Source organism: Buteo buteo, chromosome 1 (genome assembly GCF_964188355.1).
Source record: "Buteo buteo chromosome 1, bButBut1.hap1.1, whole genome shotgun sequence".
Classification (NCBI taxonomy): domain Eukaryota; kingdom Metazoa; phylum Chordata; class Aves; order Accipitriformes; family Accipitridae; genus Buteo; species Buteo buteo.
The window spans coordinates 16,753,595-16,776,266 of record NC_134171.1 but is presented as its reverse complement, the minus strand read 5'-3'; the positions used below and the strand labels follow the sequence as shown (position 1 = coordinate 16,776,266).

The window sequence follows — 22,672 nt, the reverse complement described above, 5'->3', positions numbered from 1 at the left end:
CAGAAACACTTTTGTGTCCCAAAAGAACAATCTACTTTAAAGTCTAAAAAGTCACAGTTTTTCCAAGGGGGTAGTAGAGTGCTAACAAGCAGAATAATTAAAGCTTGCTTAAAGCTTGCTGAATGGTTTTAATTAAAAATTGTTTTGATTTGTACTGACTGCACACTACAACTGCTGTTTGCAGGGTAGCTATGCTGTGGTTGAGGGAAAAAGAAAAAAACAAAAAAAGATATGAATTGATGCAGCATAACTCAAAATTAGTTGCTTTCTACGTGAGTGAACTGCATGTAAAGACTTATTTTGGAGGAGTTTCATCACTGTAAAATAACCATCATGCACATGCCCTTCAATTATTTCTCTCTTAAGCTGCAGAGAGCACCTCTGTCCTGATCACCAAGTCTGTCTACCAGCTTCTACTATGAGGAGCTTTATAGATACACTAATATAGGAACTACCCTACTTTGGCATGAGAATATCCAAGGGTGCCTCATAGTGACCTTAGTGACTCACAGACTCGAAGCAATTTGTCATGGACTGTCACTTTACTATTTTAACCAGTACTACTGGCTAAACTCTTCATCCTTTTGTATGCATTATTTTTACAGAAAAAATACAGGTGGAATATACTTGAAAAAGTAGAGCACTTTTAAAGACCAGTTGTGGAACCCCAAAAAGCAGTCAGTTCTTATGGTTCTTAGCACAAAACTCTTCGGGTCACCAGGGTTTCTGGTATAGAAGAACTGGGATATTGGGTCTCACAAACCACATATATGAAATATGCCTACCTTTCTATACACTGTTTCGAGTTCTGGTGCAATGCCTTCTTCCAATGAGAATATTGGAGGCCTAGTAGAAGACTGTTTAATTGGATTAGGCAATGCTAAGATTTTGCCATCATCACCAAACCACTCCTTCCCCTACAAATAAAAACATAATTTTATATTTTTTACTTTATATAGAAATAACTTGCAAAATTATAATTCTTATGAAAAACAATTACAGAAGAAAAGGTGACTGAATTGTTCATGACTCAATTAACCAAAACTTTTCTAAGACATCAAAATGAAATCTTCAAATATACTATAGATAAGTTTTGAAACCAAAAGACCAAGAGCTTGCTCAAACTTTAAATATAGTGAATTTTTTCCTTCAACGCCCAATGTTACACAGTTGAAAGAAAAAAAAAAATCAACACTTACATCACTTAACATTTAAATGTTTTCTTAAATCACTGTAATTGAATTGTAATGTTTTACACAAGACTGCCACTCGCATCTTCAAATTGGATTATAAAAATCATAAAGCAAAGAATTAAAGAGCTAAATGGCAGCTTGGAGACATTATTTATCATCTCTCAACTCTTCCAGTCCACAACCTGAACAAATTAAACAGCATCTATGAAAGCAGATGAGGTAAGTATCTTGCACACCAGTTGCTATCCATGGCTTCACGTGTTAAACATTGTCCTAATTCATCCCTCTGCTCTCATGACCTGGATTCAAGAATAGCTTAAATCAGTGCAGCTGCTAAAAGACACTGGCCTGCCCTCTCATTCCCACACCTGATTTAAGCTGACCCTAGAACCAGACATCGATGTGGTAACATGGTGAAGCAAACCAGAAAACTAACCAGGTTGAAGCTGGCCAGTCAAAAATTTTAGATCCAAATATTCCCGATCTGACACACAAAAGAACCTCTGCTAGCCCATGACGAATTCATAGAATCATAATAAAGGACAACTGCTGTATAGTAGCTTAAATCTACTAAATTATACACACCTTACCGTGTATAGGAAGATAATATAGCAGGATAAAACATATCCAAGCCACCTTCATGGGTATTTTCGTAAGTCATTCTTATAAATCTAAAATGATTCTAAAACCTCTCCAGATAACCTATACCAGTATTTAATCGCCCTCACAGTCTGATCAGTAAGTTTCTACAAGTCTATTTCTTCATATTATCTTCAGTGAACACAGAAAATAGCCATTCCATATTGCCTCCCTTTGTTATGATCTTCTAGTAAACAGCAACAACAGTGCCCAGCTGTTGCATAAGTCTTTATGTATACCACTAGCTCTCACAGCATTTTATTAAAAAAAGTAAATTATAATTACCCCTATTGTAGTGGCAACTAAACTCTGGCACAGACAAATGAAGTGATTTCTTCCCCAGCAGGCTATGAGCAGAGCCAGGAAAAGACACCGGTTTTCTAAGATCCAGTCAGGTGCTCTGACTATTGGGATACACTAAAACACACTCCTACAAAAATCCACATTTCCTGACATCTAATACTGCTAAGCATTTTAAAGATGAAAGCTCCATATTACCATGACCATCTACCTACTTAAATATAACAAAATAAAATACTGATAAATAAAGGATTTTAAAAAGACAGCTAAGGTGGTGGTGGTGGTGATGACTTACTTGCTCCTGTCGGAGTATTCTGTTTTCTAAAATATTTTGATTAGACTGTGACACAAAAGGTCTTTCTCCTGTGTAAAGACCCTCATCCTCAAGGTACCTAGGCTGCATGTTTCCAGGCATCTTCTCAGAAGGGGGCACTAATGAGAAATTAAATAGAAAAGCATGTCAAATACCTTATAACTGTAGTTTTAGTTTATTAATTCTCTAAGAGCCTATGCAATTCTTAAAATGAGTGGCACTGCATATTTAAGCATGCTGTCAGAAATATTTTCCTAACTAGGAATAAATAAAAAAAAAAATAACCGAAACAGGTCCTTTTCTTAATCAGGACAGATCCATAGTTTAAATATATCATAAAAGTCACAAGTCTTCTAAACAGATAATTAAACATTTCCTCACAAAAAAATACTTCAAATAACTTAGTGGAGTTTAGTTTTAATGGTTGCTTGCATAACAATGTAAAAACCTGTTAGCAGCAACAACTGACTAGACAAACATTTCTAAGCCTTTCCCATATAAAGTGAACCTTTAACTAAGATTAATCCGTCTACTATTACTAGTTTGGTTAAGCTACTCTTGTACAAAATACGGAACATGCATAAAAAGTCTTGTTAGCAGAGTAACAGCAGGTGGAATTCTTTAAAGACTGCCTGCAGGATTATTTCACTGGTGTGTATGGGCTCGGTATTTTTCAAAAAGCAACCTCAAAACAGGGAGAGATTATACTGAGGGTTACAATAAAAGTTATGCCCTAAATCAGAATACAGTGGACCATACTGGAAGCAGTCAGAACTAAGTTACAAGACATGAAAAAACAGAGCCACCCAATGTCAAATATCACATTGCAAGCTGTGCCGAAACCATTCTGGTACAGACCACAGAGAGACTAATTTCTGTTTCTTCCACTTCAAATATTAAATAGCAAGTGATATTATAAAGCAATTTTTTCAGACTTTGCAGTTCTATGGGAATAAGGCAAAAAGGTCAGAGACATGATCAATGTTGACTAACTACTTCCAATTCACAAAATCAGATTTTGGGAAAAGGGCCCCTTGAATTACAAAAATCTTTATGTTACTTACATGACTCTTGACAAACTTGCCACATGGAAAAAACTGCAGATGTGGCCAAGTGAAGAAACAGTGTAAATTATAATGTACAGTGCATGAGCCACTCTTAGTACCTAAATGTGTGTACCCAGTAACCTGTTGCATATGTTAAATAATGTACTAGCTAAACCCCAGTGAAAGAGGGGCCAGCCATCTTGAATTTACTACAGATAGCACTAAGGTAATTAGGCTGGAGCAACCCATGTGCCCTGAGTTCACTTGCTAGCGTACCAGCTGGTGACCTGCCAAGATGTGCATGCTCCTGGTTGGTCCATCTTGTCAGACCTTCTCAGGCTTGACTGGATGATCAGTGTCAGAGAACCGCAATTAAGTATCTCTCTACTGCCACAGACAGTCTGATACAAAATTTTTCAGCAGATCAAAAGGTGCCATGCTATGCAAAATCCAGGAACAAAATGGATAAGCACAGTCTTCATACCTGCTAGCATGCTGGGAGTGAAGAGAAATTCTTTCTCCTTTTTCAGTTGCTCAGAGTAGCTTTCACAATCAGCAGGTTTCATTACTAGAAAATCTTCGGCAGTTTGCCCTATAATGAATAAATCATCATCTTTAACTAGGCGTACATCTTCATCCTACATTTTAAGTGCAAACATCTCTGTTAGTCTATTTCTTAAAACGGAGATCTTTAGAAAGTATACTTTCAGAATTTTTAAAGGAAACTAAAGTTGCCGTTTTGTATTAGGTGATTAAAATGAATTCAAGAAGTCTGAATAAAAATATGAACATTTATTCTATAGCTCACACCGTTTCATCCTCCTCTTGTTCATCCTCATGGGTTTCTACACATTCTTCTTCTGCCTCCTCTTCTTCATTTAATTCATTCCTTTTCCTGGCTCCAGCCTTTATACTCTCTGGTTCAGAATCAAAATTGAAGGTAAAGAAATTATATGCTTCTTCAGCAGAAGGAAAATCATTCTGGAACTAAGAAAAGAACAGAAAGATACTTTAATATGATGTTTATAAGAAATTTAGGGCAAGTGAAGATATCTTTCTACTAATAGTAGCAATAACAGCCTGTATAAACACTTGTCACAGGACAATAATTATTTTATCGCAAAGAGAACTCACCCAAATGCTGAAGCTGACTGAAATTTTTATATGATACGTGCAACTTTCTGTATTGGTATACTATTATTTCATTAAATACTTCTTGCGATGTTTTACTAAAAAAATTACTTGGTTTAATTTTAACCAGCTGACTGCTTTAAATTTAAACAATTTGTGAATGAGAAATGCCAAAGTTTAAATTCTGGCCATGATACAGATATCCAGGTGAACGATATGAAAAAAAAAGTTCTAATGGTATTTTTCTTCTGAAGAACCCAGGCCCCTCTAGCGTTAGGATGAATCCTCTAATAAAAGAATTAACAGTAGCATTTTGTGACTAATAAATATCAATATACTAATCTGTAAATTGCTTTAACTGCCAACTGGTGGCATTCAATAAAAAGGATTTAAACAGAAGAAACATTTTTCCTCCAAGCTCCAGTAATTGTATCCAGATGGATTTCCTTGATTTTTTTTTTAAATCAATTGACCCAAAGCCATTCTTATATTTGATGAAGAGTCCCTTTTTATACTTCAATTGTTGGCATATACTGTGTGCGAATTTTTAAATTAAATAAAACCCTCTCCACTGTTTAAGACTGAATTCTGCCTGTTTCTTCAAACGGAATCATGAAGCCATATAGAGTTTAAATGAAATTAATATCAGTTATTGAAATGAAGGAATTGGTACTTACTGTTGACTTTTGCTGATGCCTTTTTACAGAATCACGAAATTTCATTTTTGATGGTAAATGGGATTCATCCTCCTGCATCTCCCTAAATTTATCATTATCAGACTGCATAAAAATATATACATAATAAGTTATAGCATACAATTACTGATCCATAAAAAAAAAGGACAAATAGCTGAATACAGAGATTAGATACTGCATTTTCATGGCAAAAAAGCAAAAAAAAAACCAAAAAAACCACCAAAAACGAAACAGTCACTGTGGTAACAATTACACTGATTTTATATTTATTCTAAAAGGGTACATCTAATTATTACTTAACTTTCTCCTTTGCGTCAAGAAATAGACTGCAGAGCATCAAGAAATGGTTCACTGCATAAATGTTAGCTTACTTTCTTCACTGCTGATGAGATCATCGTTTCTGCACTCCCAAACACAAGCAACCACATGCTAATTTCCAAACACAAGCAACCACGCGCTAATTTCCACAAGGGGGAGAAATGGGGTACCAACACAATATTGTCCATCTACAAACCCGGCAGCAGTAGCAAGGGTGCTGCTGACAGACACTGCTGACCAGGGAAGGGAATCAAGGAGCTAAGGCCAGCTTCTTATACAGCCCCTGCTGCAATCAGCAAAAACCTATTTAGTATTAGTCAAAAAAGGTGGTGTCCATTGCTTGGGTACTTAAATATAGACTTGATTATTTGTTTTGTTCTCTCTCAAACAATTATTGCTAGGCTACTGTAAAACTGTATAGGTGATACTCCTCTACCTTTTCAAGAAAGGAGGTAGCGTGGTTATCCATTTTCAGTTTTCTGAAGCCTTATCTGTCCCTACACATAGATCACTGTAAACATCACTGGTTCAGAGGTTGCTTCAGCAAGTTCACTGAAGTGCTTCAAAGTGACTTTCATCAGGCTCAGCCACCATAAACACATCTAACATTCTATCTGTTTTTCCTCCTTGTGGCCTGAATTCTTAGATTAAGGGAAGACATTTCTCAAGTTTACATGTATTCAACCTAAACTTCAAAATAATAATAGCAAAAAAAAAACCCAGAACAAAACCCTCAAACCCTGGCAATCCGATGGCTACTTGTTTAACAACAAAACAATACTTCATACGTGTGTAAATAAGTACAGGAAACAAAACCAACACACAGAAGGTTTCAGATATACTTTATACAAAATTAGTAACCAACTTAATAAGGGTATCACTTCAACATTTTCCTAATACAAACATATTAAAACAATACTAATTAACTGAAAGCTATGACAATTACTTTTTATGAGGAAACACTGCCAAAAACCTTCCCACAACCTATGTGAATAGGTAATTCTCTCCTAGACAAGCAATTTAGCCAGGCTAATTCATATTATTTGTAATTCCAGATAAAAACATCACTGCTACATGCTGTTATTTTCCAGGCATACATGTTCTTTGGAACACATTTTCTACAGGCAACCAAAGTCTTCGTGAATTCTGAAGAACATCTGAGTGCAAGTTCTGCGCAGGCACATCCATTATTATTTTTTTAATACTAAATCCATTTTCTAACAAAGAATGCTTATACTAAAAAAACCTGAATATAAAATAGTAACAAAGAAATACAATACAGTACAATAACATAAAGGTAATATCCAGCCTTTAGCAATTACACTGTGCAAATTTATATAGAGCTATAATACAGTGGTCCTTTGTTACAATAACTTTTAAATACTTCAAGGCATCTTAAGCAACAGAAGTCATGAACTTGTAAATGCCAAAAGTTTCACATGATGTCTGTACTACAATGAAAGCAAATTATTATTATCGTTAAAAATGTACATTAAAAGCAATAATCAGAAAAGTTCCTTCCCAGTTACTAATTCAAACAATAGTATAATTTTGATCCCATTAAAATAAATGAAATTGATCTTCAAGACTATGTGCAGTCTTTGATTTATTTCGTGTTTCACACTCACTTTCTTGTTATCAGAATAGCAAGACACAATGCACCTTCTTACCGCTTTATCCAATCTGAAATCCGTTTTCCTTTCTCTGATGCTTTTTAAACGCCTTGGTCGTGGACTAGGGTCTTCTTGCAATAAAGTAATTTCTGCTTTTGACTAAGCAAACAACAAAAAAAATGCTTAGCTATAATAGAAATACAGTAAGACCAAAGCTACAATAATTCCCAGGAACTCAAAAACTTACGCATGTTTGTGTTAGGGACAGAGTCTTTTAACTGTATAATCAGCTTAAGTGATTTTAAAGACCTAGATGTTAATACCCCTTATTAAATGGCTCAGTAAACTTATAAGGAAATCCATTGTTTTGCAAGTAGTGCAAGAATTTTTTTGACAAAAACACAGAAGGATCTTATAATGATTGTATCATTTGAATTATAAAACAATGATAACTTTTATATTATTACAAATTAAATATAAACTTTAGAAAAAATACAGCAATACACTGGAAAATAACTGTGCTGATGAACAAAGTATTATTTCAGCATTAGAAATAAAAAAAGCAGATAGTTAAGATTCACATAGCACTAAGCAAGCAAAATGAAGTGGGTGGTACTTATAAGACTGAAGTCAACCAAACAGGACTTCTGAGGATTCTCACCCTTGCTGCTTTTAGTTTCTCTCTCATTCGCTCCCTAACAGAGAATTCTGCAAAGCCTGTCCTCGATGTAGAAGGAACAGGTGGCAAGTCTGAAACAGAGAAAACAAAGTAACATGTTTAAATCAGGTATTTTCTGAAAGAAACTTAAAATTATGTAAAATAAAACCATATATACCATACAGAGTCCCATGTTCCAACAGAAAGAACTTACATGAGAAAATGTGAAGCAATGAAACATTTTTTGGAACTCGGACCTTATAGACTATCACTTAAATGCCTTTAACTGCAATGGATCTACCTTTCATTATACACTATGAACCACCTTAAGTAAAGCATATACACACTTTTTTTCTATTAAAAATTCATCAAGAATTACCTGGCATTTTACAAGCTGTTAGTCAGAGCTGTCTAGATCTAATTTTGAATGGTGATGTGCTATAAATCCTGATACAGGTTTCATCAAAGCATTTACAGGCTTGCTTCCTTTTTCAGCTTAGAGCTACCTGCTTTTTGTAGTGACAAAATATTAATTTCTCCAGCTGTGTTTTTGTGCTATAGCTCTAGAACAATCAAGAGAGTAAGATGCATTTTACCCTGTCCCACATATGACCGACAGCATCATCAAGTAACTTCGCATTTCACACACAAGCTACTCTCAGCTCTACTTGTGCCACCCCTCTGGAATCAACAGATCACCTCCTCCAAGCTCAAGAGCAGTCTGTCCCCATACTCAGGAAGTCAAGCAAGACTCATAGGAAGCTACATGGACGAACTAACTCAACTCACACATAAAAAGAAAACTTACAAGAGATGTAAACAGGGACAGGTGAGCTGGGAGGAATACTATGACACTGTCCAATCATGCAGGGATGGTCTTAGGAAAGCCAGAGCCCACCTGGACTTGAACCTGGCAATGGATGTGATGGCCAGCAAGACGGGATATTACAGGTGTATTAGCAGCAAAAGGAAGACTAGGGAAAATAGTTACCAGCTGCTGAATGGGGCAGGGGACCAGGTGACAGGGAACACAGAAGACACAAGTAATCGGTGCTTTCTTCATCTCGGTTTCTACTGCCATCAGGAAAACCAGGCTCCAGAGACCAGCGGCAAACCCTGGGGCAGCAAAGTTACCCTCAGCAGAGGAAGATCAAGTAAGCCACATTTAAACAAACTGGGCATACGCAAATCCATGGGTCCTAATGGGATGCTCCCATGAATGCTGAGGGAGCTGGTCACTGTCACCTCAAGGCCACTCTCAATTATCTTTAAAAGATCGTGGTGATGATCAAGGGAGGTTCCTGAGGACTGGAAGTGAGCAAACATCACTCCTGTCTTCAAGGAGGAGAATCTGGGGAACTACAGGCTGGGCAGCCTCATCTTGATGCCCAAGAAGGTGATGGAATAAATAATCCTGGAAACCACTGCCAGATATGTTAAGTACAAGACAAAAACTGGGAGTCATCAGTATGGATTTATGAAGGGGAAAAACTAGCTGACCAACAGACAACTTTCTGTGATGAGATAACTGGGTTAGTGGATGAAGGGAAAGCAGTGGATGTTGTTTATCACTGTTTCTTCTAACACCCTTACAAAGAAACTGATGAAATATGGACTACATAAGTAGGTGGACTGAAAATTGGCTGAACTGTTGGGCTCAAAGGGTTGTGATCAGTAGTGTTAAGTCCAGCTGGAGGCCATCACTAGAGCTGTACCCCTGGAGTTGATTTCAAACAAAGAAAGAAACCAAAAATCCCACAGCCCACCCTCCAACCCCAAGAACTCATCAAAACTCTACATCCTTTAGGATCAAGTATTCTCTGCTGATCCTGTGAAACATACAAATCTGAGTTTTAAATCAGTGGCATATATTTAGATTTTTTGTTAGATAGTAAATACCAGGTTTGGACAATGACTTGGGTAATCATATGGTTACGGAAAAGGAGAATTACTGTTTGTTGCAGCCTTTGACTTGCTGCTCCCTCAAAACCCAGGCTTTTCTTCCATAATTAAAACTGAATGCAAACACATCTTTGATACCAAACTTATGAGGGCCTCCTTTTCCTTTGAAGGATCGATGGCATTCCTCTCCCTTATCTTTCACATATGAAATCCTCTTAGATTATGATTTCCTCAGGTAGAATTAGTAAATATCAGTAGGGCGACCTTATACCCTACTGCATTCCCTGATACCTAAATAAAAAGAATGAGTAATTATCCAGTTGTTTACAGAAAAGCTATGCTCTTTGGGTCAGAAATACAAAGGGGTGGATACCTACAACCTAACCTCTCATATAAACACAAATGAAAAACATTTTAAATGTACAATATAAATGAGATTGTACGTGTAAGCAAATGGCAACACTTCCAGCAGCTTTATGTATTAAACACAATTATGATTGTCTTCCGTGCAGTATTTTGAGAAGGTACCCATCTCCTTCTCTTGGATTGCACTACCACTGCAAAAGAGTCAAGGTTATCCTCTTTATAAAAGTCTCCAGAATATTTTTAGCTGAAAACATGGTTTTATATACCTAATAGCTTAGAAATTCATCACTTCAGTATTTTTCTTTTTGAAAGACCTAATTCATTTCTTCATTAACAGAACTGATTCTAGCTACGTAATTGTATCCTCATCTGCACAGACCTCTTCAGTCTCACTGGAGCCCTGGAGTTCACCTGGAAATTCTCAGGAGCTTACCAAAACGTTAACTTTAAAAAGTCAATATTGCATATATCAGTCAAAGAGAAATGTTTTACATCCCTTCTAATATATGGAATGCTCAGATCTTATTTTTTTCTCCTGAACTTTTAAACTAGCTTTTATTTCCAGAAGGAGCTCCATTGTTCCACACAGAACACACTGGTACTTTTATTGGAACAACTGTAAGATGATTATCAGGAGAAAACTGTAGCTCTTTTCGCACATGTGCTTTGTGGTGCATGGCTTTTTTTCTTCTTTAATTTTTAATCTGTGAACACATGACATTCTGGGTAAATAAGTTTTTCTAGTTATCTCCACTTATAAAATTATATTACTTGTCAGTTCTTTGAGCCAAACACTGATTTGTTCTTTGCCCTTACAAAAGAACATTGTTTGCCAAGGTCTAAGTAAAGGGTGATTTCAGGTTTATATAAGGCATTAAATTCATGAAAAGGAGATAAACCAGCAAAGGGTAAGGGCTTAGAAGTGGTAATGTCACAGAACATATATCACATTATGGCTAATTCAATATTATTCCAAGAGCTTTACCGGAGGCAGAAAATACTGTATGTTGAATATACAACTTAAACATTTAAAGGCTACGTACTACACCAAAGTCAAAGTGCAATCCAATTTCTAGGATGACCTTAGTCCACTGTCATTTAGAAAAGAAAAAAACATTAAGATAAACCCTACTAATACTAATTCTACTCAGAAACATCAAAAGATTTGGTAGAATCTTAATCTTTTCAAATTACACAATTTACTGCCTGTATTTGTAAAAAAAAAGCATTCGTTGTATTTGGAAACTTTCAAAAGAAAGAACAGGCAGGAAGTGAGTATCACTAGCATGAGACACATGAGGAAAAGCAAGCATCCATTAACTACTTCCTTACCAAGAGGAATACTAGAGACAGAAATAAGCAAGTACTTAGTAGAGACACTAAGACATGACACACAGAAAAGCCTTTTTGCATTTTGTCTTTTCTAGCGAGGAATGCAGTACGAGTAAGAACAGGAAAAAAATTAATGACAAAACAGAACAAGATCTAGATAAATATTCATCAGACTAAGCTAATTAAAAACCATCCTTGCAGGGTATCCAATAATGAACTGGCTGCAGCAAAATCAGAAGTCAGTGATTCTGAGAAATGATGGAGAACAGGCAAGTTCCAAAATCCTGGGCAAGTGTCTTTTAAGAAATGGGAAAGAGCGAGCTGCAGAAGCATACACAAGTCAGTCTAACTTCAACTCTACAAAAAAGACTCAGCCTATTTGTAAATATCTAAAAAACAGTAAAATAATAAGCAACAGAAGGCCTAGATGAGCCAAGATTGAGACCTATCCAGACAACTTAGTGTTCTTCAACATATATTCTACCCATTCTTGTGAATAATGGAAAAAGCATACATCTCTTTTTTCTACCGTTGTATTCTGTTCAGCTAGTGCGTAAAAACATATTCTACTTCATTGGAGCAAATGCTTCATTTCAGTTCCATTCTGATAAATGAAAACTAGAAAGAAACAGATTAGAATCTGTTTTTGATCTTCTGAAGTACTTGACAATTGCTTGTAAACATTTCCAGACAAGCCAGGTTAAAGTGAATGAACAGTGTGAACATGCAAAATTAGGGTAGAAACAATCTGCCACTACTTTAAGCACCTCTTAAAGCATCACAACTCATGATCTGTATGCAGAATGCTTCATGAATGAATCAGTTCCTTGCCACAACAGGGGAATTATCCTTTCTATACGTAATGAAAAACATTTTAAGGCTTTAGTAGTTGCAGTAAAATTAAGTCAATGCGCCAATTATTGTGGGATCCTGTGGTTCCTTGACAAAAGGACCACATAAAAAAACCTGTTTTTGTTACTTTATTTCTCTGTACATATACTTTTGTCCTGTTTATGTGAATAGGCTCTGCAGCCAACTAATTTGTGCTTAACTTCAAAATATATTTGTGAAGTGAAAGAATAAGACTGATATCCATGACAGCATTACTTTGTAGGATAACCACGTTTTACACTGGAAGTGTCATTATCTTACAATAGCTCCATATTTTACTTTGGGCAGACCTAATAAGCTTGCTGGATAGTCAAACCAAAACCGAGAACCTGAAAATGTCATCTATTAAATTTCTCCCTTGATTTCACCTGCACTGGGAGGAGCCCAAACCCACTAGATCTCTGTGTAACTTCAAAGCTCTCTACACTGACACAGATCCAGAATCGCTGCAAGTTATCTCGACACCAGTCCTGTATCTGAACGGGATGCAGAAACCAGGCATGAGGGAAAGCAGACAGACAGCAATTCATGCTGTGACTAAGCATCAGCTACCTGAAAGAAAATAGAGAATAGTAACTTCCAGCATAGGTCCTAGAAACACTTTTGTATTTTTCATGGATACAATCATTGCATAAATGCATAGTAAGACACTCCAGAAACTACAACCAAATATCTAACAACTTCAAAAAACCCAACAATGAAGAAAAAGATCTTGTAAGACTGCAGTTGTCCTGGCTTCACAAGGGAATAACTATCAGACATGGGGGTTTTATTTAAAGCAATTCTTCTTTTGCAAGTCTTATTTATTAGTTTGACTACCAGACTGACATATAGCCAAGTCTTTCCACTTAAGAAAGGTATACAGGCATCTAAGCACATGCGTAATTAGATTATAGTAAAATAATAAATTTCTGCAAACAGACTGCATTAACAGCAGACACTGACTAAACGCTTGAAAGACTAATAGGGACAAACACAGACTATGATGAATATTAAGTGAAGAAACAGTTGATGGATATGTTTCAAAATAAGTTTGCCATTGTGCGACCAGAATGAGAAAATGATCATACCATGCTAGCATAAAATAAACCGAGTATTTGAGGGACATCACAAATTGATAAATCCACAAACTTTACCTACTTCCCACTTGTGTTAAAATACAGTTTCCTTTTCATAAAAAGGGGTGGGGTGGGGGCGTGTGTACTTTTAACACCAGAAATTTAACATAAACAATGAAAAAATATGGTGACAACCATGACAAACTAAAAAGGCCTAGGAACAGAGGCAATGTACTATCACAGGCACTAAAGCAAAAGCAAAACAAGATAATGGAAACAGCCTATGTAGAATTTTTAAATGGCACCTGGAAAATGGGGCAGGGGTGGGGGTATGTTACATGGGGTGTGTGTTACATTTTATTATTTTTCTTATATGGTTAGTTATCACTTGCCAAGACAGTTATAAGCAGAAATTCATACACAGATCATGGAAGATGGAAATTTATTTATAAATCTGTCAAGACTGAATTCCGGGGGGGGGGGGGGGGGGGGGGGGGGGAACCTGAAATAAGTTTCGGATAGATGCATGAAGACTCCAGCTCAAGGTGCAGTCTTTCTCAAAATTTAAGATGTAAATTTAAAAAAAATAAGTCAGATGGATAAATTATACTGCAATTAAGTAAACCAATCATACAGTCTATTCAGAATACTACATGCAGTACTTTTCACTCGATCATACAAAATTAGCAGAATTACAGGGATTTCAGAAGCAGTTTATTCTTGGAAAATGAGCTTGTGTTAAAAAAACCCAACCATCACTAGAGGGTGTCTCTTAATTTCTCCATCCAATCAATTCTGAAAACTGTTTGGACTCTATCTGTCAACAGCATATCACTTCCCAGCACAAGTTGGCCCAGTGAGACTCAAAAGACATTAAAAAGAAAAGTACACAGACCTTGAAAGAGCAGGAAACATCACTAAATTGTAGATGTCTGTAAAAAATACCATATTTTGCTAAAATGAGTTTAACGACAACACATACTTTTTATTTTGATAAACCTTGATACTGATGAAAAACTAAGTATGTTTATAGTCCACTGGATTTTTGTTTTATTGACTTTTTAATACTCTGTTCTTAATTAGCTCTTTTATGCATCCTATTTAGGTAAGCCCATAAAACCATGCAGCACGATTCACAACATTAATGTTGTCCTAAGTATTTAACAGAAACGTTGCAGATTCTGCTGAAGAAATTCAAGATTACTTTTCAACTACCAACAACTTCTCTTCTTTCCAAGCCCGGAATGCAGTAAGACATTCACTTCTAACAGCTTCCCACTGTATCACTGTCTCGCACTCTCCCACTTTGTGAGTACTTCACCCCCAGCAGTTAAAATAGCCCATCAATAAATCCATACACCGTCATAAGCACGAATAAGCCTTCAAGTACAAAATACGACGTTCACGTTCAAGTATGTAAACACTGCATGTTTACAGTAACACCTGCGAAAAATGTTGTGCATTTTATGTAAGAACATTTTGTAATCTACTCATACTTAAATACCACAGGAGCACGTCTTTCGAGCGCAGCGTACGCTCCGAGCCGACTTGGCTCACGACGGGCACCCCTCCACCCCTGCTCTAACACTTCTAATGAAAAGCGAGCTTCAGGAAGCTCTTCAAGGGCAAGAGTAATTCGCGCACACCACGCCCCCCCCCCCCCGACACGCGTGGATCCCGCAGCACTCCCCCCCACCCCCCGTGCGTGAGCTGAAGGCAATCTCAGCGTGGAAACGCCCGAGCCCAGTAACACCGCCGCGGCCAGGGCAGGCTGTCCCTCCGGCCCGGCTGTCTATCCGGCCCGGGACACCGCCGCGGCCAAGGCAGGCTGTCGCTCCGGCCCGGCTGTCCCTCCGGCCCGGGACACCGCCGCCGGCTCAGGGCCACGTGGAGCATGGCGGAAGCGCGCGCCGCCCCGCCCCGGCCCCGCCCCGCCGCGGCCGTCGGGGAGTCACTCACCGCGCAGTGCCTGAGGGGCAGCGTCGGACGGGCCTGCCGCCATGCCGGCGCGGCTCCTTTCCTCAGCCCGCGGCTCCGGGGGACCGACGGCCTCCGGCAGCTGCGGTGGGACAGAAAGGGACGGCGCATGAGCGAGGGGAGCCGGGACGGAAAGGGAAGGGAAGGGAGGCCGCCGCCTGCAGCCGCCGCCGTTGCGACCCCGACCCGGGGGGGGGGGGGGGGAGAGCCAGCGCGCCTGCGCGCCGCCCGTGCCGGCGCCCTGCGCGCATGCGCGGTAGGCGCCGCAGCCCGCCGGCGGAGGGTGCCGCTGAGGCGGCCGCCAGAGCTGGGCGCGGGGTGGGAGGCGGGACGCGGGACGGGGGATGCCCACCGATTTCTTTCTCCTGTGCCTGCGGGTTGTCAAGGTCCTCTTCAGCCTTTCCACCTGAGCAGGGTCCTCACCCAGGCACTCCTCCTTTCACAGAGAGAGAGAGAGAAAGCTACGCTGTGGGACAGAGGCTGGTCTTGCCCCCAGACCCACGGAGGTAACCTCTGGTCTATCAAAATACCCGATTTGAGCAGTTTTCTGCAGACATATATGTTCTACTGATGCCATTGGCAGGCTATAGACCTGATGCTGGCTGAAGTTAGCACGCACTGCTGTTTGTTAGCAAGGTTAAACCTTACTGACAGGTGTAAAGCATCTTGCCTTTTCTTTACAGTTTATCTCCTCATACCACAAAGAGGTTTCTGGGGCTTTTTCCCCCCCTTCTGACATTTTATTGATAGCAGTCACAGTTCAAACATGATCACTTCAAAAGCATTTCTGCTGGTGAAAAAACAGGGTAGCTTTCTGGTTTTGTAACCTACTCAAGACTAAATATATTTAACCAGTAATTTGAAGATAATTTAATCAACTAAGCGTTGGATCAATATGAAATAGAATAAAAAATGCACACAGCATACGGTATCTATGGTTGCAATGTATTTGCACAGGAATGAATAATGATGCAAACCTGCATTAATTAGAACGGTACTGATCTAGGGTTAACAAGAGCTTACAAGACACTCTTGACTTACTTATTTCACTTTTTGCAGTTTACACATACAAAAGATTCCTATTACTCTCAGTGGAAAACCATCATATGCCATTTTTGTCTCAACGAGTCAGTTGACCCTAACCTCCATGATTATCATCTGGGATTCTTCACTGCGGTCCATCTGGTTGGTGGCTGACACCTGGCTTTCACAAGCAATGCAGAAATTACTCACAAGAGATATGCTTTAATACGTGCCTAATGATCATGAGATAACATTCCATATAACCTTTGCACCCTGAACACTCAAATGACACACCATTTACCATAGAGCCTTAGTACTTAAAAAAAACCCATATTTTTTTCAGAATGGAATGGTTAAAAAAAAAATGCATCCATTTACTTAATTATTCCATGTAACAGTGGATAATGTGGGCCTGTACACACTGTATGAACACTCCTGTTACATTTTGTTTTAATAAACAACCCATCTACAGTCCATAAAGTCAGCTGCAAGACTGATCACCAAGACATGTTCAATCCCTTTTTTCCTCCACTTCCAGCATTGGGCTTGGTTGGGGTTTCAATTTTACCAAACCTGGAAGCCAGCAAATCACTTCAGCTTTGTTTATACTAGAAAGGCACTGTATTTGATTACAAGCATTTAGGAAATTTTTTAATTTGTATCTGTACAACTCAATTCATTGCTACTATTACTGCAGGTTCCTGTCCTGCTTTACCTTTAATTGCCAGGAAAGCAACCTCAGCTGTACTTGTTCCGTGCACAAAGCTTGCGCCAACGTAGCTGTGCCAGTACAAAACCTGAGTGGCAATGTACTGAGCTAACAGATGAAGTAACTTGCAACAGCATAATTTTTTCTGGATTTCAAAATCCCCATGAAACAACTCACGGGAGTAAAACATGGGGCCTTTTTCTGTACCTGGCTAAATCTCCTCTTGCAAGAGGGCTAATAGAGGCCTGCACAGGTCAGCTGTTGTTTCCCCATCACTTCTTTGTACTGGGTATGTACAGGCTCATGCATACTCACCTCAAGAAGTGCTTCCAGCCCAGGCTAGAATATGAAGAGTGATCTTTATATTCCTCTTTATCTCTTAGGAGATGCCTAATAGAAAAGCAGAAGCAGCAGGGGAGGAGCAACGTGATTACCTCCTGCCCAAGGCTTAGCCCTTACCAGCTACTAGCTCCAAGGATTTTCAGGTTTCTAAATAAGTCTCAACTAGCACAGGGAGCTGAACACGCCTTAAACAAGTGGTTTTCTTAGACAAATGTGACTATGTCCCAAACCACTTGTGCATTCGCTTCAACACAAATTTTCTCAGTATCTCGCACCAGGGCTAAGGGTGATGTACCCAAAAATGGCAGCATTTCCTTGCTGCAGGCAAGGCTCACCAAATACCCTCTTCATGGCACAAAAAATATAGCATTGCAAGCATTTTTATTGCTTGGCACATAAAGCTCTTTTTCATATCAAGCTTTGTGTATCAAATTTAAATAGTCTTTCCTAAAGGCACATGTAAATGGAGAATGCTGGTAACATAGCAGAAGGGCCTTATGGCCGCTTTCTTTAACAATTTTCTAGCATTTCTTGGAGTTAAGTACTATAGCAGGCACTTTAAAATGTAGTAAACAACTGGATGCAAGAACTATAAAGCTCTCCATTAGCTCAGAGGCAGTTTCCAAAGCACTACAACTAATAACAGAAACACAGTGAAGTTTCTCTCACTCCTATTTAAAAAAATAATGACATCAAAAGTACCTAGAAAATAATTTTGGATTCTTAAATCTGTCTCATTCATGAAAACACACAGAATGTGGTGATACTGAAACAGATCTAAAGGAAAATGTTTCCTACCTGGGTTTTCTTTTACAGCAGCTTTCAGAGTAGTCAAGAGCCAAGCACAACTCTCCCCCTAGCAACAAAGCCTCAGCTTTGCTTTTTAAAGAGCAAGAGTCAGATTCTCCTGCTTAAGCCACTGAAACAGTTCCGGAAGACTTCTTTTTTTTAAACAATTTCTTTTACACTAAAAGGGAAAGTAATGAATAAAGTATGGGGAGGATGAAGTGATTGCAGCTCCTGCAAACAGCAGTGCATTTCAGTTACTGCAGTGACTTGAAAAAAAAAAAAATCCATAGTATGTTTTTGCTTATTTCCTCCTAACTTTAAGTACCTAACTTTGCTAAATTGTCTGACAATTTCTGTGTACTTCTTCTGCAGATAGAGGAGAGGCACAGAGTATTCTTGGAACGTGTACGATTCAGAGCAGTAATTTCTGATTATCAATCATTGCAGAAGAGCCTGTCTCACTCTGTTGACTAAAGGGAGATGGTTAAACCTCTAATTCAGACTACATGCCAACATTCCAGCAAGTAAATTTTTTTTTTTTTTTATTAATTTCATTCTGAAAAAAGTCCCTGACATCAGTCATGTAGGGATAAATCCTTGAAGTGGATGGTTAGTAGCCAGTTGTTTTCCAAGTGCTGTCTCCAATGCATTAAAAGTACTCGGGAGTATTAACCGAAGCTGTATTAAGGGGACAACGATGCATTATTCTTTACAGCTGACCTTTACAAATCAGCATAAGCCTCAGCAAACTTCTTAGCATGTCATTTTGGGGAAAAATAATGGGAAACATAGCAGAGTTAAAAAAGGTATAATCTCTCAGCAGCTGTAATTTGCAAACACAGGCTTTTTGCCACACCAGGATTAAAAAATATATCCATAAATGCTCTGAGTCTGGGGAATACAGATCCTGAAACCAAAGTAAGACAAATCATAACTTTATAAAGTTATAAATATACTTTAATACTTCCATGGCAGAAAAAAGAAGGATATAAAGGCTTCATTAGGGTTGTTCTAGAGCCTGCTTAAAGGGAAATACAATCCTTAAGCCCTGGTTAGAGAAGCAGTGGAGGGATGGGTTATCTGCTTGTGAAATGCTCACAACCAGCTTATGTAGATACTAGGAATGGCAGAAATGTCAGCACTATCAGACAGTTTGTAGAAATGTGGATTGTCTTATATATAATTCCTAATTTGTATAGGTACAAAGCAATTTATAGTTTTCCTATCAAATCTGGAGAGGGCTCTTTTCTGCTGCACTGGATTGTTCACAAGGTAATTTCTTACATTAACATGTGTATTAGTATCTTTAGTACAACCAGAATAAACAGTATTGCTGATACTAAATGGAGTTGTTATTAAACCTATTTATAATTGTCTTTATATAAACAGTCCCTATAACATCTGAAGGTCTATTACTGCAAAGTTTTAGTAGCTGGAATCACATGAAAAGAGATGGCTAAATTGTTTCCCGTTTCTGAATACTGTTGTAAGAAGGAGGTCATGAGAAGAAGTAAACAGTCATAGATAAAAAGATTGGGAGTATGCATTTTTAATTGCTAAAAGAGGAACTATCACAGCTAGAAGACACCTGACATGACAACAGCTTTCAAGAATGGGAAAGAAATGTAATCAAAAGACAGGTTTCTTAGGCTAACGCATACAGCACACAATCTCCGTTATCTGCTAAGTCTTACCGTATGTGGGACTTCAGAAATGATCCCATGGGTGAACCTTCATACAAAGTTTTGGCAAGGACTCAGGCTCCACATCTTGTTTTGCTAATAAGTCTGTGTCCCAACAATTTATTTCAGTCTCAGAAACAGTTGTACAAACAGTTTAAATGATGGGCAAATATGAACAGCGTTATATAAGGAACATTACTATAATATCCTAAAGGAGCAGTGGGGGACCTTGGCTTCACAGGATGGAAAGCTGCTTAAAAACACATGTCAGTACAATGACTCTACTCACAGGAGACATACAGAATTCAAACCATATATGTTTCCTGAGGTGGGGAACAACTCATTTATCTTGGTCAGCATTATAAAAACAAAGGCAAGCCCAATGTCATTGATTACACTGGACAACAGATTTAGTGCTCCAAATATGATGATGTGAGCTGCTCTGCCCTGTTGGATGTGACACTGTCACACTTAGGCATAAACCGTTGTGGTGTCAATGATGGTCAAGGATGGCCTTTAGCACAGGCAGGGTAGGTGGCAGCTTGTAGTGACCACGGTGCAGGTTGTCCCAGGAGTGGGCAGGCTAAGGGATCGCAGACCCCAAGTTAGGCATTAAAACAGTTTTAAAATGAATAGTGGACAATGAACGGTAGAGTTTATTCTCAGGCTTTCAGGATAATGTCAGGTTTGGATTGCTATATATGCCTCTTTTGACCTGCCTAGAATCAAAGCCAAAACTTGTAAAAACAAATTAAAATAGAAGTGAAACTGCAAATCTTACAAGCCATGTACAAAATCTACAGAATATGAGTACATGTTGCTGTGTTCTTAGAATAGGAATTTCAAGTACTATGTGCAACTCTACAGTGATCCCAGTTTCAGGGAGGTTACAAACAAGGAAGAACAAACTCTGCTCATCTTGATTATTTTAAACTGATTGCACCTTACTCCAACATGACAGAAATCACAAATAAAATTTCCTGAAATTTGTCACACATGATTTAGAAATGTGTGTTCGCGTACCAGAACATGTGACAGAGTATGGGTGAATACAGGTGGTGTGCGGAAGGGACATCAGCATCAGTGAGAGGCAAGTTTTCAGATTATTAAAGGGATTGTTCTTCAACTCAAAAATTTTAAATCCTTTCCACTGTCTTCTGAACCTAGGAATAACACTTTGTTGAAAGTAGAGAAAGAAAAGGGACTGCTGGTACGTTTCTTTCATACAATTCACTCATTTCTAGAAATCCCATCTGCTGCTTGCTAAAAATTGCTTGCTTTAGAGCCAGCAGAGAATCATACTTCGTTCATGTTTTTCAAGAATTCAGTAGTTTTTGTCCCTTTGTTAACATGACATAAACAAGGCTATTCTTTCACAGAGATGGTTTTACAAATATTGTGTTACGTTTTGTATTATGGTTAGAATTTTGACAGGTGCTTTAAAGTTGAAAAGAAATAAATTTATGATTTTTTTTTGGCATAAGAAGAAACACTCTGGGATACATTCAGGTTCTCTACACCTAAAATTAAGTATCCTTAAAAAAATTCAGTATTTTGTATATACTTGAGTGTGTTGAATTTGGAGGCATGAGAGGACTATCTAGCCCACCTTAATACACTGTAAAATTTTCTGGAGGACAGCCAAGTTACTGCAGTTGAAGTTGTCCCAGGAGGAACTTGAGCAATACTTTATGAAAGGTCTGACAAGAAGTCACTTCCATCATTATAAGGGTACTTCTATGTTCTCATCAATCCACATCTTCTCTCTAATTGTGAGACATATAAATTGCCAAATTAAATTACACCAATTTTTCCACTTAGTGGATTGTTCTTTAAGAGGAGACATCTTATTTAACTTTTGCCATCCCAAAGTTAAAGGCTAACCTAAGTTAGTCACGTAGATACATGTAATGTGAAGAGACAGGTACCTCCAGATTCCTCCTTTCTTAAAGTAGGTGTCTAATACAGTGTCATCCAAACAGAAATTTACCCCACCTATTTCTTTGCACTGATGACGGAAGAGCTAACAACTTATTTAGCCTAGGCAGTGATCTTTGAGCTTTTAGATATTAAAGTCAGGTAAGATAACTTTTATACTAATACTTGCTGCTGCAGGAACAATCTGCATAAAGGAAAAATCTCCTTCCACCTCTTCCAGCAGCTAGCTGCTGGATTGTACCAAAATAATTATACTCAGAATTGAGGGATATAAGCCAAATGCCAAATAATCCAAGACACCTTTTTCTTTTTATATATTTACTATTAAAAGATATGTGTATAATACATCTTATTAATTTTTCTTTTACTTTAGGTAATAACTTTCATGAATTGATCTGATGTATTCAGCTAGGACAAAAGCAAGTATCAGAGACTGGAGAATTTCATGAGAGTACTTGCAAGTTTCTTCATGCCAACATGAGGAAGAATCAAGCCTCTGAAATTCAGAAATACTGACGTAACCTCAGTTTGGAGTGTTGACTTACAGGGAAGTGAATATAACCTCTAAATGCTCTCTGAGCTGAAGTCCAAATGGTTTATACTGAAAGTAATAAATTGTTTCTTGAAAGCAATGTAACACTCATTGAGAAAGATTGTGGTATATTGCTGTCTCAAGTCTATTTTTCTCCTGTTTACTATCATGTATTATTTCTTGGATGGGATTCATCACGTCCTGAAATACATATATAAAGTAAGC

General features: G+C 38.2%; 1 protein-coding gene across 3 annotated transcripts in view; it reads right to left on the bottom strand.

Moving 5' to 3' along the window:
• LOC142029050 (complement C1q tumor necrosis factor-related protein 7) overlaps window positions 1–22,672 on the bottom strand; it is a 127,248-nt gene that overhangs the window by 48,358 nt on the left and 56,218 nt on the right. For 2 of the 3 annotated variants that reach the window (XM_075023302.1, XM_075023311.1), the window contains exons 1-11: window positions 18,305–18,385; window positions 16,576–16,636; window positions 15,785–15,868; window positions 15,415–15,514; window positions 7,910–7,998; window positions 7,306–7,407; window positions 5,300–5,401; window positions 4,302–4,478; window positions 3,976–4,129; window positions 2,428–2,564; window positions 786–917 (exon numbers count right to left, since the gene is read on the bottom strand). In XM_075023302.1, the coding sequence (XP_074879403.1) occupies window positions 786–917; window positions 2,428–2,564; window positions 3,976–4,129; window positions 4,302–4,478; window positions 5,300–5,401; window positions 7,306–7,407; window positions 7,910–7,998; window positions 15,415–15,514; window positions 15,785–15,868; window positions 16,576–16,614 (1,116 nt within the window). In that variant the 5' untranslated portion in view covers window positions 16,615–16,636; window positions 18,305–18,385. Of the gene's footprint in view, window positions 1–785; window positions 918–2,427; window positions 2,565–3,975; window positions 4,130–4,301; window positions 4,479–5,299; window positions 5,402–7,305; window positions 7,408–7,909; window positions 7,999–15,414; window positions 15,515–15,784; window positions 15,869–16,575; window positions 16,637–18,304 lie in introns of those variants that run through there. The other variant, XM_075023320.1, reaches the window with a different exon arrangement.